Below are 17,380 nucleotides of genomic sequence, written 5' to 3'. Positions count from 1 at the left end.
GGGGGTGGGACTGCTGCTCGTCCCCCAGTTTGGACAGCACCTGAGAGGAGGGCAGGGCTGATCTTTGCAGTACAACTCCACCTGGGCCCAGGCTCTGAGAGAAATACTGCGAGAGAGCTGGGGACCCAGGCTCTGTACCCAGGGCATGCGCCAAAAAGGGGAGCTCTCATCACTCCCATCCTGTGTTACACAAACCACACATGCTTCCAGAACCACAGAGCCCGCTCCCAGTCCATCCTGTGTGACTTCCCATAGCTCTGATCCCAGCTTTTAGGTGTTTATTATCTGAGCGATTGGCTAGTTGGGGTCTGTCTCCGCCAGGGCAGGAACTTTGCTAGTCTTGTTCCTCAGTGCCCAGCCCAGTGACTGGCACAAAGTAGGTGGTCAGTGAACATGAGGGAGAAAAAGTGGGACGGAGGGAGGGTCCAAGGACAAGACTTACTACTCCATTTTATGGATGGGGAAAGTGAAATTCAGGGAGGGGAAACCAGTTGACCAGCATCACCCAGAGAATAACAGCTGGGCTAGGACCCGACCCAGAGGGAGGGCGAAAGCCCCTAGGAGATCAAGCAGAAAGCAGTTTTTCTGCATGGAGCCAGGTATAAATAATCCTAGGTAAATGTATAATTAGAAATTGAACCACACTGGGTATGAGATGAAAGCCTGGAGAGAAGACCTTGAGCAAAGCCCCTTCCTGGGGCTGAGAGCCCTCACTTCTCATGGGGAGCAGTGGAGTGTACTGGGCTGTAGTTTCCAAGGCTGAGAAGCACGGGCCCTTCCCACAGACAGACCGGGGGGTGGGGTGAGAATGTGAGGGGCTGCAAAGCCTCATGACAGAGACTGCTTAAAGATCATGCTTGCTTTTAATGGAGCTAAAGGGGAAAAGAGAGGGAGAGAAGCTTATCCATCAAATAGGGTAAAAGACAATTATGACTGGTTATTGCCATGGACTCTTAATTTCTACGCTGATGGCACAAGTCTCCCTCTTGGCTAGGGACCTGGTGTTGGGATGGGCCTGGCTGTGTGACGGGGCAAGCCCTCTGTCGCCTGCCACCTCTGAGTCATCTGGTCCAGGGTGCAGTGATTGCTCTAAAGGTTGAAGGCTGCTCCTGGAAGCTGTGTGGGAAAGGTGATCTTGTAAACCACGGGAGTCCATGAGAATCACAGAGGCAAACGCATTGATCACAAACTGCATGCAGACACCGTCCCAAGTGCTCTGCAGGCATTATCTGATTTATCTTCAAAAGTGCATGCCCAAAGTTCAACACTGTCCATGGCAGAGGCAGGACAGGGACCCAGGTGGTCTGGCTGCAGAGCCCATGCTCTCAAACCCCTACACTTAGTCGCTTTGACCAGCCTCCCCCTACCTACCGCCACACTTCTTGGTATGCTTTGCATTCCAAAGTGACTCAAAGAACCCAGGTATGGTCTTGCCTGATCCCAACTCAGGCAGACCCTAAATCAGGAGATTCATTTCGAATGGGGGAGGATTGGCGCTGGCCATACGGCCTATACCACGAGCTGAAGTTGGCCAGGTGAAAAGACAGGGTGCATGTGTGAGTGGTGGGCTGTGTGTGGAGGGGGCGGGCAGCGGAGGCAGAGGGGGATCATCCGGAGCTGAGGGCAGCGCATGTGGGGGAGCGTGGAGGGGAAGGGCCTGGGGCCACTTGAGGAAGAGAAGGAGGCCAACGCAATCTCTCCAGAACCCTCCCAGGAAAGGCCACCTGACTTATAAAGAGGCGCCTGGAGCAGAGTCTGCCAGTGGGACCCCTGGTAGACCTGGGGGGCCGGCCATACACGGCACCTTTGGCCAAACTGCTCACCCGTCCCCAGGCTACCCGAATGCGCCAGCGATGCTGGGGTTTATTTCCGTCTCAATATCTGGATTACCTTGAGGCCCGGCTACCTCTCCTGCTCTCCGCCTAGCTCTGCCTTCCAACCCTTTAAGGAAAATGGCTGGAGTCCCGAGTGAGGCGGGCACCCCATGGCCACGCCCATCCTCGGCCACGCCCAGCCAGTAGCCAATCAGCCGTTGCCGGTCGCCCAGGAGACAGCGCCCGGCGCACTTTCATTGGTCGGCCGCGGCTCCCGGTTGCTGTCCCCGCGTGTGCTTTTGGTGTGCGGGCTCAAGTGTACGTGTGGAGTGCGTGAGCCCTGAGCACCGGGGCGGCCTGGCCGAGCTGTGGTCTCTGGGAGGAAAGACGCCGCAGGATGGGGGAAGGACCTGGAGCTCTGGAAGGACTGTCAGGGCAGGCGGGGCCGTGTGCGTATCCTCAGCTCTGTGCGGGCGAGAGGGGGCTGTTCTGTGGGTTGTGCATTAGTGTGAAGAGGGCCAGGGGGTTTTCCCATGCGAACAGCTGTTAGCTGATGGGTACACTTCCACGGGTGCGTGCGAAAAGCTTTGTGTGTGGACTCAACACTTCCTGTGTGTCTGTGTGGGAGGTATGTGAGGCCGTACAAATGTGAGCTCTGTATGCATGTGTGGGTCTGCTGGGATAGGTGTGTGTGTGCAGAGGGGTGTACATACTCACCCTAGAGAAGGGTCTTCTGCCTCTGTGTCTTTGGCTCTCACCCCAAATCTCTACTCCTTAGACTCTGAGATGTGGCCCTCCCCTGCTCAAATGCCCACCATAGCTCCCCATTGCCTAGATGGTACTCCACAGCAGGCCCTGCCTCAGCTTCCCCAGCCACTCCACCCACACATACATACCTACTCTATCCTCCCACAGGAGCTCTGAGAGGCAGCAGGAGGGGGAATTCTTCCCCAGGCCCGGGGCAGACTGCAACGGCAGGTTCAAAGCAGATTCTCATCATCCTTAGCCAAGGGAGCCAGCAGTGAGGGTCTGGTGACCCTTGAAAAACTAACATCTGCCTTTGACCTCCCCCATCTGCTCTCTAAACATGCCAGAGATGTCTGGGACCCTGGGCCCCACAGCTGCAGAGTACCTCCCTGGGGATTATTCCTTCATCAGCCTCCCACCCCACTCTTCCCTTCCGACAAGCGTGTTGGGAAAAGCTTTCTTTTGTGCTGGGGGATGGGGTGGTGGAGGGCAGGAGGCCAGCTGGAGGGCCCAGCAGGAACCTGGGAGCCCGCCCTGGGCTGCCCTGGTCTCCAACTCTCTGCCTTCCCCCACCCCAGAGCAATTCCCCCTATCTGCCCCCACACTTCCAGCCTCTCTTCTGCCTCCAGGTGACCACAGGGGCCCACCAACCTTGCAGCGTCCCTGTCCCTTCCAGCTTCCCTGCAGGAGAAAGGGAACAGCTGTCCTGGCTCCTGGCCAGCCAGGTGCCAGCCAGTGGTCGGTCAGTCCTGCTCAGGGCTTCTGGCCGCAGGCCTCCCACTAGACCTGACTTTGCTTACCAGGGGCACAAGGTCTAGTCCCACACCTCATGAGCCATCGTGCAGGGCTGGGTGCTCGGAGCCCCACTGAACAGAGGGAAAGTGAGGAAGCGCAGCGGGACTTGTCCCAGGTGGCAGAAGACAGGCAGGCTCTGAGGAGAGAAGCCTCATAGGAATGACTATGGGCCAGGGACAGAGGGCTGGGCTCCCCCCTTCCACCACTCTTGAGCAGAACACAGGACGATTCCAGAAAGGTGACCCCAGGTGTGTGGGGCGGGGCCTGCTCTGATGGCTGTGCTGAGGCTGAGCAGCTCCTGAGGAAGGCTGGGGGGACTGGGCCAGAGGTGGCTCTGAGGCAAGGCCCTGGCCCTCTGTTCCAGGGGACCGCAGGCAGGGACTGAGCGCAGTGAGGGGATTTATGGGCCGAGGCGCAGGGCTGGGCCGTAAATGTCGTTCCGCTGGAGAGGCTGTAACTGTCTCATTCCTGCAGCACTGTGGGGGCAGAGAGGTGGGATGGGGTTCTCCACTGGGCGCTGGGGTGAATCCTGACGTTGGAAGGGAGCGGGGAGACCCCGTTAGTGCAGCTTCCTCTCAGGCCCTCGGGAAGGGTCAGCCCAGAGGTGCGGAGGGCCTGGCGAGATGCCTCTGCCTCCTGGCGCCAGGCTCTGCACAGGGCAAGGAGAGAAGGGCTCTCGGGAAGCTTCAGTCCAGCCCAGCTCTGGGTGCTGCCGAGGGGCAGCCACACACTCCCATCCCTGCTCCCTGCGCCCTTGAAGTGCCCTGAGAGAGGCGCTGGGGCAGGCAGGCGGCGGAGCGGGGGAAGCTTTACTGTGCCTGTGTCTCTCCTCTTTACGACGCCATATTTTTTTAACGAGCTATGTAAATGTCTGCTAGTCAGCAAGCAAAGGCAGGCCTCCGGCTGCCCCCTTCTCTGCAGCTGGGGCCAGCCTGGCCTTGCGTTTTCCTCGGGGGACATTTTCTGGGTATGGGTGGTCACCTTCCTGTGGCCCCCCCAGTCCAGCTGAGCCAGCGCTGGTGCTTCTGAATTTGTGACTTTCGACTTGTCATCTACAAAATGGGAGCACACAAGGAGCGTTTTGTGTTTTCTGAGGTGCCACCACTTAGCTGTGCAACCATGGGGAGAAACTCAGCCGCTCTGAGCTTGTTGTTTCTCACCATCAAAATAGGGAGACAGTGATGCTCATCGCTGCCACTGAGCTGGGTGCAGGACCCCGGGAATGGGGAGACGTGGATCATGGAGCTTTCTTCTGCCCGGATTTCTCTTTCTCCCGCCTCCAGTTTCCTCCTCCTCCTGTTCCTCCAGAGCATCCTGCTGTTCCATCCCAGGATTGTCTCCAAGGTGGTGTGTCATAGCCCAGGCCCAGGAGTGAGGGGGTGGGGGTGGAGCTGGTGGGGGTGCAGGGAGAGCCAGGCCCTGGTCCCTGCTGGGGCCACATCCAGGCATGGAGATGCGTCCTAGGTTGGCCTGTGGGCTGGAGCGTGAAGTTGCTGGGAGAGATGAGGGGCTAGGGCTGAAGACACTGGCGCTCTATCCCTCAGCCTCTGTCATCAGGGTCCCCCAAAGACCCTACCAGCCTTCCCAGTCAGCAGCACCATCTCTTGGCACAATGACAGTCTGGGTTGGGAACTCGAAAAGAGCTTTATGGTTTATGGGGCAGCTTGTAAAACCCTTTACTGGCTGAGCAATCAGCTGCCTCAGGGCAGAGCTCCCAGGGGAGGGCTCTGTGCTCCCAGCACTGCACGGCCTGGCCACTGCTCTCAGACTCCTCCCAGGTAGTCCCCAGTTGCCCAGCAGGTACCAGGACCAGGTCTCCAGGTCCTCGGAGCAGGTACTGAGCCTGGTATATTGGGTCCTGGTGGCTGGGCCCCTCCTAGATGCCAGGTGGATGAGAGGCACGCGGGGGAATTGGCCGGCAGAAGCCTTGAGCGTGCCCCTCCACCCACCTGTGCCACAGCACACTCTCCACCACTGACTCATCCCTTCCCACAAGGGAAGGAGGCCGGGCAGGTGGTGGGGTTGTGCCCACTTAACCGATGAGAAGCCTGAGTCTGGAGTGGTTAGAATGAGGGGACCCACTGGGGCTCTCCCTGCAGTGAAGGGCTGGCTCCCGCGTATGGATCCTGGCTCCCTCTCTGACCAGCTGGGGCCCAGGCAGTCCCTTCTCCTTGAGCCTCAGGGTTCTCATCCAGAAGCGAGCATATGAGGGTCTCCTCCCGGTAGGATTAAATAAAATAATGCAGGTAAAGCATCTGGCCTGGTGCCTGGCACAAGCCCTGGATAAATAGTAGCTATCATCATTATTGCTATATTTTCCCCTGTACTCACTGTGGAAATGATGCTAGGCCAGAGGGCAGCAAACTTGGGTTCAAGCCCTGGCGCTTACGTACCAGCTGTAGATCCTTCGGCCAGTCACCAATGCTGAGCCCCCTACTGCTGGGTAACCCGTAGAGGCCTGTGTACCCAAGAGTGGCTCCTGAAAGGAAAAAGGCACTGCAGAAGTCACTGTGGAGGGTTATTTCCAAAGGTGGCTGAAAAAACCCTCCTGGCTCTTCCCATCAGGAGCTGGGTCTGTCCTCCCTCCCCTTGAACCTGGGTGGGTCTGACTTGCCTCGACCGATAGCAAGCAGTGAAGGTGATGTCAAGTGGCTCCCTGAGCTGGACCTCAAGGGACCTGGAAGCTTCCTTTTTCATCATCTTGGAGTCCTGAGCCAACATGAAGTTCAGGTGGACTGCTGGAGAGACCCAGTGGAGAAAGGGAAGCCAGCAGGTCTCCAGCCATGGCAGCCACCCCAGCTGAGACAAGAGGCATGGCCAAAAGCCACCATGGATTTCAGGCCCAGTCAAACTCTCCCAGTTGACACCATGCGGAACAGGGATGAGCTGTGCTCACCAAGTCCTGCCAAAACTGCAGAGTTAGTACTGGGAACAAATAGTTGTTTTAAACTACTAAGTTTTAGGGTAATTGTATGGTGGGAATAGATAACTGATACAGTCCCCCAGCCCTTTCTGCACCATCTTTCCCCAAACTGGCCTTGTACAGAGTTGGGCCCCTTGGCCACAGCTGATTGGATAAGGGAGATGGGCGCCTGGCTTAGAGGCAGCCAATTAATTGGCTTGTGAGGGACCAATCAGATTCTTTTTATGGAGAATATGAATGAAGAGATTGGAGACTGTAGCAAGCCAGACTACGCAGGGGGCTGGAAATGGGGTTCCTGGATGGGAGTTGGGGGTGATTTTCAGTCCTGCACAGGTGGTCATGTCATCAGAGGATACCAACCTGGGGAGAAGAGCAGCCAAAGCAAGAGACCACGGAGCCAGGTTCTGTGAGGGCGCCCAGGAAACTGGTCTGTGTGGTCTCTACTCCTTGTACCTCATGAGCCCTGACTGTGGGCTCCTAGAGGCCAAAGTGCCTTGGCCAGCTGGCAACAGAATTCCCTGGACCTTGGGGCTCCTGATGCCAGCCTAGAGGCTACACTCTTCCTCTGACCCCTTCTTCCTTGTTCCCTGTAATCTCTATCCCCCCAGACACACACACAGTCACTCTCTCTGTCCTGGGCAGACAACAGGGGCAGCCCCGGAGTCTGCTCTCATCCACCACCACCCACCTGTAGCCTTGAGACTTCCAGGCACAAATCAAAGGGCATGACCCAGATTTGATTTCCACCCCTATTTAGAGGTACAGCTCTTTTGGATTCCCATTGTGTCCATTGCACAGTCCCGTGAATCCAACATGACACTGCTTGTCCATAAAGATGTCATGCCAATAAGAAAAATCTTATTGGTATCAGGCACTGTGTAGGTAGGCACTTCACAACAGTGCTTAATCTTCCCAAATACCCTGTAGCGTAGGATTTCTTAATTTTGCAGATGAGTCTTAGTGGTGGAGATGGGATTTGACCCAAGGTCTGCCTGACTCCAAAGCCCATGCTCCATCTACCACTTTGCTGTGTGACCCTAGATAGGTCATTTGCCTCTCTGAACCTCAGATTCTCACTTGCAAGGGATATCCCAGGGCAGGATACTGGTGCTTGCTGTTCCCCTCTACTACTCACCTCTGTGGATGCCAGCCATGACTGGGGCGACTTGCTCATCCAGGAAAGGCTCCCCATCTTTTCACTCTTTCTCTTTAAGGCATGCCTGTTTTATCGAGTGGCTGGCCTGGACGCAGCCTCTGGTCTTGGCCTCCTGGAAAGCAGGCTGGACTCTCAGGAGTCAATACCTTGCCTTTTGCTCCAGCTTCACCTCTTCAACTTAGGCTGAAGGGCAGGCAGAGCGGCCAGCGCCCCACAGGGTTTGAGGTGGTGGGATATCCTGCCTCCGCCTGAGATAGACTGGGGCCAAGGACCACCTCTGGGTTCTGGCTTCCAGCTGTGCATGTGTGAGGGTGGGGTGTATCCGCTCCCCTTCGAGGCTGGCATGCCACGGAGACAGGCCTCTCCAGCCTGACTTCCCAGGATGTTTCCCCTGAAATCTGGCAGGGCTCCTAGCAGCAGTTGCTTCCTTTACCCTTTTTTGCAGATGGAGAGCCTGAGGCCAGAATGCCTTGCCAAGGTCCCACAGCTAGCAAGGGGCAGGGCTTGAACCCAGGCTCTCCGGTTCCTGGCGTGGGCTCTGCCCAGCCCCCAGGCTCCTCTGCCTGGGTCAACCCAACCCCTGACCCTGGTTATCCACATCAGCCCCAGGCTGCTTCTCTCCCCATCTGAAGACAGCCTAACAATTTTCTTGCGGCCTTGAGTTTCCTCGGGGGCCCAGTTCCCTCCCAGTAGCCAGGAATGAATTGGTCGCCTGATCCCGAGCTCTTACCAGAACATCAGGAAGCCTCAGGGATCCAGGCACCCCAGCGGGTTACGTAACAATCCCATGGCTGCCTCTCGCAGCGGCTGACAGTGCGGATGGGGGCTTCCAGGGCCTGGATGGTGGAGAATCTCTGCCCCAGTTTCTCCAGGGGTGGGCAGGCCTGGCGGGTTCTTGAAGCCTCACTCGATGCCTCTGCGCTCTTGCCGTGTGCACGCCCTTTGCACCGGTCTTTCTCCAGAAGCGTGCAGGCCACCCACACACCCTCTCCTGGGTCCTTGTGTGCCCCAAAGTGGTGGCCTGTCTCCAAGAAGCCCCAACCCAGGCTTAGAAGGCTGTGGTAGGGGGGTCTGGAATCAGGTCCTGTTCTTGTTATTTAGAAGCTGTGTGACTTTGGATAAGCCATCACCCTCACTGGTCCTGTCTCCATCAGGGCAATTGGTACTCAATGAGCATCATCGTTACCACCATTTGTAGAGGACTTACTGAGTACCAGGTACTTGTACCAATCAACAAACAGACCTATGCGCCCTTATTCAGTCCTCCTAATGACCACATGTAGTAGGATTCTATTTACTTCACAGGTGAGTAGACCAAGGCTCAGAAAGGTTAAGTAACAATCCCACACAGCTAGTAAGTGCTACAGCTCGAACTCACTTGGACTTGATCTCAAAACTCAGATCATTATAACCACCAGCCTAGGCTGCCCCTGGGACCCTCAAACTTTTCCACACCAATATTTCAGGACCCTAAGGGGAGAGGCTCCTGTTTCTTCCCGGAGGACGGGTGGATGGATGGATAAGTGACTGGGTGCCAACTCCACGCCAGACTCTGCTTGTCATGCCATCTCACCAGAGGCTTGCTTCAGAAGGCCTGGCACTACCAAGTCCAAGCTGGCTTAAGTGGGAAGTGAGAGTGAATCAGGGCTGGTCTGTGAGCCCCGGGATGAACCCTTATTGGGGCAGCTGCATTCTGGAAGCTTCTCGTTGCTGAGGGTTGACTTCCCTCTCCCTCCCTACCCCCATGTCCAGCTGAACCTCCCTCGAGTTCTCCCCTGGCGAGAGGGCCACCATGGGGCTCAATCCAAGGTGTGCCCAAGGAGAAAGAAACTGGAGGAGAGAAGCCATGCCTTCCTGACCCGGGGTCCCTCCCTGCCGGGGGTGGTGGTGCAGGGTGGGCACGTAGTCTGTCAGCGGCGCCAAGGCCCCTGGATTCTGGAAGGTTAGGAGGTGACCTACCTGGCTCTTCACACTGCACGTCTGGGGCATCCCTTCCCAGGGTTGTTCTGGAGCATCTTGGTTTGGTGTGGAAGGGTTAGGGGGAGGGGATGTTGTCTGACCCTCTTGGTCAGCTCATGTGTGGGTAGATCCCAATCCCAAACCCAGAGCCCTCCAAAGTCCAGGAAGCCCAGGAGAGGCTCCGAGGATGGCCTGGTGGAAGATGGTGCCAACTGGGATGGGGCAGTCCCCAGGACAGCCCCAGAACGGCCTCCTCCAGCCCTCATGGGAAGTGGCATGCAGTAGGCACTCAATAAATGCTTGTGGGAAGAAGCCTTAGTGAGAGCTGGCACTCCCAAACCCTCGTTAGGTCCAGGCCAAAGCAGGAGGTGACTTCTGCCTGGATGGCCCCCACCAAACAGAGGTGGCAGACTCTCTTGACACTCACCCTGGGGTCAGGACCCACCATGGGGCTAGAGCTGCATCTCTGGATGTGGCTCCTGGCCGCAGCCCAAGCCACTGTCCTAGGAAGATGCTCTGGAAGTCCCCAGAGCCTCCCTTCCCTCGGTACCCCCCAGACCTGCTCCCATGGAAGTCCCTTGAGCAGCCCCACCCCCCACCGTGAGATAATAAGGACCATCATGAGAACAGTCACCCACATGTGCACAGCGCTTTACAGGTTACAAAGTGTTTTCACATACATCATCTCATCAGTTCCTCACAACAGCCCTGTGAGGTAGGCAGGACAGGGAGTAACGTTCCCATTTGTACAGATGTGAACACTGAGGCCCCAAGAGGACGAGTGACCTCGAGGCCACTCAGCGAGTCAGCGACAGAGCCGGGACCAGAAGCCGGGCCTCAGGCCTGCCTCGGCCCCGGCTCTCTCCACTGGCTATGCTGATCTCCAGGAGGACCAGGCCCCTTCCAGCCTCAGCCACACCCCGCCCAGGCCCCACCCCGGGAGGCAGGGCCACCTGGCACTGCTGTCCCCCCACCCCTCCCTGTGGGCAGCCCGCCCAGAGCCAGGCCCGGGCAGGCCCCCCAGCCTGCAGCTGGCGGCCACCCTGGCAGGGAGGGCGGGCAGTGGGGCTGGAACCTCTTTTCCTGTTTTCCTGAGTGATCCCTCCCCACAGGGGAAGAGAAGAGAGAGGAGGGAGAGTTGGAGGAGGAGGAGGAAGAGAAAAACAAGAAACTGAGTTGGAAGAGGGCCCTGGAGCGCTCAGGACGTCAAAAGTTTGCATTCCGACTAGCTATAGGAAATAGTTTTTTTTCTTTTTATTATTTCAAGTTTTCATAAAAATCCATAATTATTGAAACCCAAGTTACACAGGAAGTTCGTAACTTTTTTTTTTAATTATTGAATTATGGACTGCGCTGCGTGTGGTTCGTCGGCTTCCAACTCCAGTCTGTCAACGCACGCCCCTGTGGAGGGGGGGTCCCCAGGCCTGGACTTCTGAGGTCCTGGTAGAAAGAGGGCAGGCGGTGAGGGCCGGTGGGGGGCGGCAGGGACGGGATGGGAGGGGGAGAAAGAGCGTGGGGCGGGGGAAGGCCAGGGGGAGGCGGGGAGGGCCGGGGAGCGAGCCGGCGGCGGCCAGGCCCCTTCCCCTGCCCGGCGCGCCCGGGGGTCCCTGCCCCCCACCCCGCCCTCATATCATCTTCATGTTGAACTTGCGGGGCGCGTCGGCGGAGCTGATGCCCGCGTCCGACTTGCGGGGCACGTACTCGATCTCGATGTTGTGCTTCGTGTTGCCCTTGCCCCGGCTCCAGAGGAACAGCAGCACCAGGCAGAAGAGGACGACGCCCAGGAAGGAGATGAAGCCCATGGTGGTGGCGATGATGAGGGTCTTGATGTCGAAGGGGAAAGGCACGGTGGCGCGGGTGCTGTTGGCCTCTCCCTCGCCCGGCTGGTTGGAGATGAAGGCGAAGGTCTTGTTGGGCTGATGGGGCCAGTCGGGCGAGTAGCTGCGCACATGCAGGTGGGCGGGCATGGAGTCGTTGCCGCCCGCGTTGGCCGCGATGCACAGGTACGTGCCGTTGTCCTGCACCTGGGCGTAGCGCACCTCCAGCGTGCCATCGGGGAAGACCGTGAGCCGCCCGTTGCTCTTGGCCGAGACCAGGTGCTTGCGGGGCGAGAGCCAGAGGATGGCGGGCGGTGGGTCGCCATCCGCCCGGCACACAAACTGCACCGTGTGGCCCTCATCCACAAACACCTGCTGGGCCTTGCGGTCCCGGATGCGGGCGCGGCGGCAGGTGAAATAGTTGGGCAGGAGCACGTCGGGGAAGTCCTTGAACTCCTTGCCCTGGACGAACTCGGGCGTGGCGCACGTGGGCTGCTGGCGGTTAAAGTTGAGCCGCCAGCGGCGCCGGAACACCCACAGCAGCCGGCAGTCGCAGGCCAGCGGGTTGGAGTCCAGGATGAGCGTCTCCAGGTTGCCCACCGAGTGGAAGGCCGACTCCTCCAGCGTGGTCAGCTGGTTGCCGGAGACGTTGAGCACACGCAGGTAGTTGAGGCCGCGGAAGGCATAGGGCTCCACCACGGCCAGCTGCCCGCCCACCAGCTGGATCTCCTGCAGCCGCAGCAGCTCGTGCAACATGGAGCCCTCGATGGTGCCGATGGGGTTGTAGGAGAGGTTGAGGAAGCGGAGATAGACCAGGTGGCGCACGGCCAGGTAGGGCACGGCGGTCAGGTTGCAGTGCGTGATGGACAGGGACGTCAGGTTGAGGCCGTAGAGGCAGTTGGGGGTCATGGTGTCCAAGTAGGGCCAGTGGGAGATCTCCAAGACCTTGAGCCGGTACAACCTCTTGAAGGAATAGTCCCGAATGGCGTTGATGTTGAGGTGCCGGAGCCTCAGGACGATGAGGCCGTGCAGGTGGGACAGCGCCTCGGTGGGGATGGAGGTCAGGTTACACTTCTCCAGCGTCAGCTGCTCCAGGCTGTTGAGGCCACTGAAGGCGCGGTGCGAGATGTAGACAAGGTCATTGTCGCCCACCTCCAGGGACTTGAGGTTGTACAGGTCCTGGAACATGTAGTCCAGCAGGATGACGATCTTGTTCTCGCTGATGTCCAGCTTGGTCAGGTTGCTGAGGCCGGTGAAGACGCCCAGGGGGATGAGCTTCAGGCGGTTGCTGCGGAGCCCCAGCGTCCGGAGGTTGAAGAGGTTGTTGAAGGCGCCGGGCTCCACGGCGCTCACGATGTTCTCGTTGAGCTCCAGCTCCTCCAGGTGCGGGAAGCTGGCGAACTCGTCCTGGTTGAGCGTTTTGATGCGGTTCTTGCCCAGGTCCAGCAGGCGAGTCTCGGTGGGAATGCCCTCGGGCACCGCCACGAAGCGCTTGCGGTGGCAGAGCACGGCGCGGTCCTGGGCGGAGCACTCGCAGCGGGGCGGGCAGCCTGTGGCCGAGCCCGACAGCACCGAGCCCAGCACCAGCAGGAGGATGGGCTGCCAGCAGGCCAGGAGGGAGCTGGGCATGCTCCTCGCGCCCCCCGCCAGCATCCTCTCGCTCACCTGCAGCCGGGGGCAAGCACAGGACAGAGGGGGCGGTTAGACGGCAGTGTTTGGCTGGACCCCATCAGGATGTCCTTGGCACAGAGAGGAAGACGGGGGTCCAGAGGGCGTCCCGCCAGCCCCTGCTGCTTCCTCCGTGCCCCTTACCCTGCCAGAGCCCACCTGAAGGAACTGCATGGAGGGGGTTCATGGAAGGGCGGGGTCACCTCAGAGGAGCCTGGTATTGGCGCCACGGGCTGCATCCACCACCTTAACATACAGGCAATGGGACTCTGCGCATGAACCCCTCCCTGAGCTTCCTCCTCCCCCACGGCTCAGCAGGGATGAAGCCTGACCGGCCCAGCTGCCCTCGGGGCCACAGAGGGGCTCAAAGTGCTCAAAGGCTGAGGCTCCTGGAAGCAGCCTGGGGAGGATGGCGGCCCGGACGGGCACCTGAGGCCGCTGGGGGTCCTACCCTGCCAACGTCTTGCCCTGAGCTTCCCCTGGCGCAGATACCACGGCCCCCTCCCACCAGCATGGCAGCTGAGTGCCCCCAGGCCCAAGAGTCCTGGGCAGCCAGCAAAACCCAAGAGACTCCCAGGGTACCGTCCAGTGTTCAGAATCTGCTTCTGGATGGGGGTCCTAGATCAGTGGAGGACACCCCTGTTCAGAAAGCAGGGACCCACCCATGGTGCCTCCCTCCCCCTCCCCCCTGCCCCTCTGAGTCCCCCTCGGCCTCCCTGTGGAATGGCAACCGTGCGCCCAGGGCCCAGGATGCTTGTTTCCAGTTCCTTGGCCTTTGCTCCTGGAGTTCTTTGCTCCTGGAAAGTCCTTCCCTGCCTGTGGAAGCACACCTTCAAGGCCTAACGTAGGCGGCGGACTTGGCCCAGTGGTTAGGGCGTCCATCTACCACGTGGGAGGTCCGCGGCTCAAACCCCGGGCCTCCTTGACCCGTGTGGAGCTGGCCCATGCGCAGCGCTGATGCGCGCAAGGAGTGCCCTGCCACGCAGGGGTGTCCCCCGCGTAGGGGAGTCCTACGCTCAAGGAGTGCGCCCCGTAAGGAGAGCCGCCCAGAGTGAAAGAAAGTGCAGCCTGCCCAGGAATGGTGCCCCACACAAAGAGCTGACACAGCAAGATGACACAACAAAAAGAAACACAGATTCCTGTGTCCCTGACAACAGAAGCGGACAAAGAAGACGCAGCAAATAGACACAGAGAACAGACAATCGGGGAGGGGGGGAGGGAGGAGGAGGGGAGAGAAATAAATAAATAAATAAATCTTTTTTTTTAAAAAAAAAAGGCCTAACGTAATTCCCAGTGCTCATGAGAAGGTTTTCTGACCCAATAGGAAGTGTGCTACCCCCGAAAGACCTTCACCCCGTCTCTCAGGCTCCAACCCCCTTCCTTCTGTGCAGCTAGTCTGAGGAGGGGCCGCTGGACTCCCACTGCCCAGCCCGGCACAGGCAGCCCTGGAGGTGCTGATGCTCAGCGGCCTGGGGACGTGGGGCTTGCTTAAAGCTGGGCCTGCAGCCACGCAGGACTCGAGGGCGCAAGGGGGCCCGCGGGGGCGGAGGCTGGAAGGAGGGGTGCGTACAGGGCGTGTGGGCACTAGCCTCCCAGTACGCCCTCGTTCAGAGGCTCCTTGCTCCCTCTTTTGCCCCAGACCACCTCTCCATCTCCTCCTGCTCCAGCCCTACTCCACCTGGCTTCTGCAGGGAAACTGGCCCTGGCGTACGGGGTAGGGAGGGGGCTGGCAGGGCTGGTCCCTGCTCTCTGGGAAACCTCCAGGAGGTGGCCAGGTGGTCTCTGGGGGCCAAGCGGCAGCCCTCTTGCTGCTGGTGGTAGGTGGCTGCATCCCTGCTCCTCCACCCAGCCTCTGGCACCCCAGTTCTCTGCCACCCATCCACCCTTCGCTCAGGGCCCCAGGAGGCCCAGGGTGGGAGGGTCCCACTTCTCCCAGCTCAGGTCCTTCTCCCACCCCTTGCTTTCAAGGCCACAAAGTCTTGACATTCCCACTTCAACCCTTAACACAGCTGAGGTCCAGAGAGGTTGTGGCTGCCAAAGGACACCCGGCCAGAAGAGGGGACAGATTTGAGATTTGAGATTTGGAGTCTCTCAGAGTCCAAAGCCACACACTTTCCAATGCTGCCTGTCCCCCAGGACTGGCTCGCACTTCCCCACTGCTGATCGACTAAGTGACTGATTAACCAGCAAGGCTCTGGGTATCGCGGACATGCCATGGACTCTGCAAGGTTTTCTTATCCCCGAGGGCTGCTGTTTGCTCCCACCCCAGCCCTCTCATCCTCTCTCCAGCCTCCTCTGTGGCTCAGCACCCCCACTCCCAGCAGGCCATTTCCACAAACGCTCCAGTGACCCACCAGAAAAGCAAACATCCTGACAGACGATCAATAAGTAATTGGGCTGGCAGCTGGGGCTGGCGTGGGTGTGAGGCTGGGGACCTCGTGAGGTAAAGAGGACTTTTAGCACCCAGCTTAGGGATGGGCTAGTGGGCGGGGGGGGGGGGGCTGCTGGCCAGGAGGCCGAGGCCATCGCTTGGGGTGTTGGTAGGATGCAATGGGGCAAAAGGAGGGCACAGGCCACGCTCATGTCATACGGACACGAATCTAGCATGCAAAGCCTCCACAGCCTACCTGTCACTCCCCTCAGGGAAGCCATCGGTTAGCCACACCTTGTGCACATGCCAGTCTCTAGGCCATTGTCCATGCAGTTCCCTCCTTTCTGAGAACTGTCCCAGCCTCCTGTCCTGGCAGCCTGTGTGGCCTTCCACCCCAAAGGCCACCTCCTCCACCAAGCCATCCTTGACCTAACTCAGTCAGAAGTCATCTCTTGCCCACAATCCTGAATCATTTTATTCTTAGTAGTTACACTCTATCATTGATACATAGGAAAACTCATTCCAAGAAGGACTTGAGACTGACGGAAAAATTATGCTCCAAAATGATAAAAAGGTAAACGTAAAGAAGGGAAGCCTAGTGGGAATAAGTTCCACAAAGTCCTGCATAATGCCTAAACGTGAGAGTTTCCTAGTAGCCCAAGCAAAGAGGGTCAGTGCTGCTCCTGTCATGTGTGTTGAATCCTAGGTCAAACAAGCATGGGTGCAACTGTCTCTACTGCTAGACAGTGAGAGTCCCAAGGGCAGAAGACATGTCTGCAGCCTCAGCCCAAAGCGTGGCCCAGAACTGACCCCGGTGAGTGTTCTTTGATGGGCAGTATGTGTGCATGAGTGACTTTTTACAGGGGCTGAAGCCCATCTTGTGAGGCTGACTCCGGGGCGGGCCCACCGAGCAGTGGGAGACCTGGAGACCTGGAGAGTTCAAACACAGATGGACAGGCTGGTGGGCCTTGCCCGGCATGGCTGCCACCCCCAGGCCTGGCAGTCAGACCTGCAGAGCAAAGGCCATGCTCCAAAGGACCAGGAAACTCCAGCAGGGCACGTCCTCTCAACTGTCTCATCCCCTGCCTTTCACATATGGCTGCCCCGAATGGTGGGGAAACTGAGGCCCAGAGAGGCTGGGCCAGTCTCCTGGTCTAATACTCCCACTGCAGCCCTGTCATCTAAGGATGTTGGCTGGGGCATGTCTGAGGGAATCATCAAAACTGCCGAGTGGACAGTGTGCCAACGCTGCCATGTGTCCCCGTAAATACCACTGGCTGTTCCTGCAATTGTCAAGGGAAGGTATTTTATGCATTTTAATCAGTGTTTTATTTTGGATTCTTGCCCCCTGATGGGCTTCCCACAAGGGTAAGAGTTTAAAAATGGGACCAATAAAAACAAAAGAAATAAGTATCCAACGCAGGCAGGTGGACAGGCAACGGAGAGCCGGGCTTGGGCCCTGATGCCTGGACTCCGGGGCAGCCCGAGGCCTTCCCAGCCTCAGACGGGTGGAGGGAAGCTGAGCCCTGAGACCACCACGGCAGAGGGTGAGCCTGGGCTCTGAGCTGCTCCCACGTGGGGATGGAACGGACAGGCCACGTGCCCCCACACACACCTGCCCTTGTGTCCCCGGGAAGAGGTGGCCTGGGTCCAGCATGGCTTCCTGCCAGTGCCTGCCACTGTGTGACCTCAGGCAAGTGCCTGACCTCTCTGACCTACTCCTGCCCTGTGCAGGGAGGGCCTGGGCTCCAGGGCCCTGGGGGGGCCCGACAACAGAGCCAGACTCTCTCCTGCTGGAATGTCAATAGCGTTAGACCCCGTTAGAGGAGGAAGGGAAGTGGGGGCACAGGCCCCAAAGTGCCGTTCCACTGGGGCTGGCCCCAGGTGGTCGGCCCTCCTGGGGAATAGAACACAAAAGGAATGCTTTCCTTACGGCTGGAAAGGATCACAGAGGTTACAATTACATCTGTCGATAAGCCAAAGATTGACCCTGGCCCTAGTAACACCAAACTGCAAAGTGGCTCTTGGTCAGAAGAGTGGGATAAAGAGTGCTCATGAAAGTGACACCGAGGATTGGGAAATAATCTATTTCATGTGATTTTTTTAAACTGTCCTTCCGGGAGCTCAGGG

The 17,380-nt window shown here is 58.6% G+C and overlaps 1 protein-coding gene across 3 annotated transcripts in view; it reads right to left on the bottom strand.

Moving 5' to 3' along the window:
- Positions 1–10,624: 10,624 nt before the first annotated feature.
- The window catches only part of LINGO1 (leucine rich repeat and Ig domain containing 1), a 77,566-nt gene continuing 70,810 nt past the window's right edge, over positions 10,625–17,380 (bottom strand). For 2 of the 3 annotated variants that reach the window (XM_004468156.5, XM_004468154.5), the window contains one exon: positions 10,625–12,876. In XM_004468156.5, the coding sequence (XP_004468213.1) occupies positions 11,020–12,864 (1,845 nt within the window). In that variant the 5' untranslated portion in view covers positions 12,865–12,876 and the 3' untranslated portion in view covers positions 10,625–11,019. The remainder of the gene's footprint in view (positions 12,877–17,380) is intronic. The other variant, XM_004468155.4, reaches the window with a different exon arrangement.

This window comes from Dasypus novemcinctus, chromosome 3 (genome assembly GCF_030445035.2).
Source record: "Dasypus novemcinctus isolate mDasNov1 chromosome 3, mDasNov1.1.hap2, whole genome shotgun sequence".
Taxonomy (NCBI): domain Eukaryota; kingdom Metazoa; phylum Chordata; class Mammalia; order Cingulata; family Dasypodidae; genus Dasypus; species Dasypus novemcinctus.
This window is presented reverse-complemented; position numbering and strand designations above follow the sequence as displayed.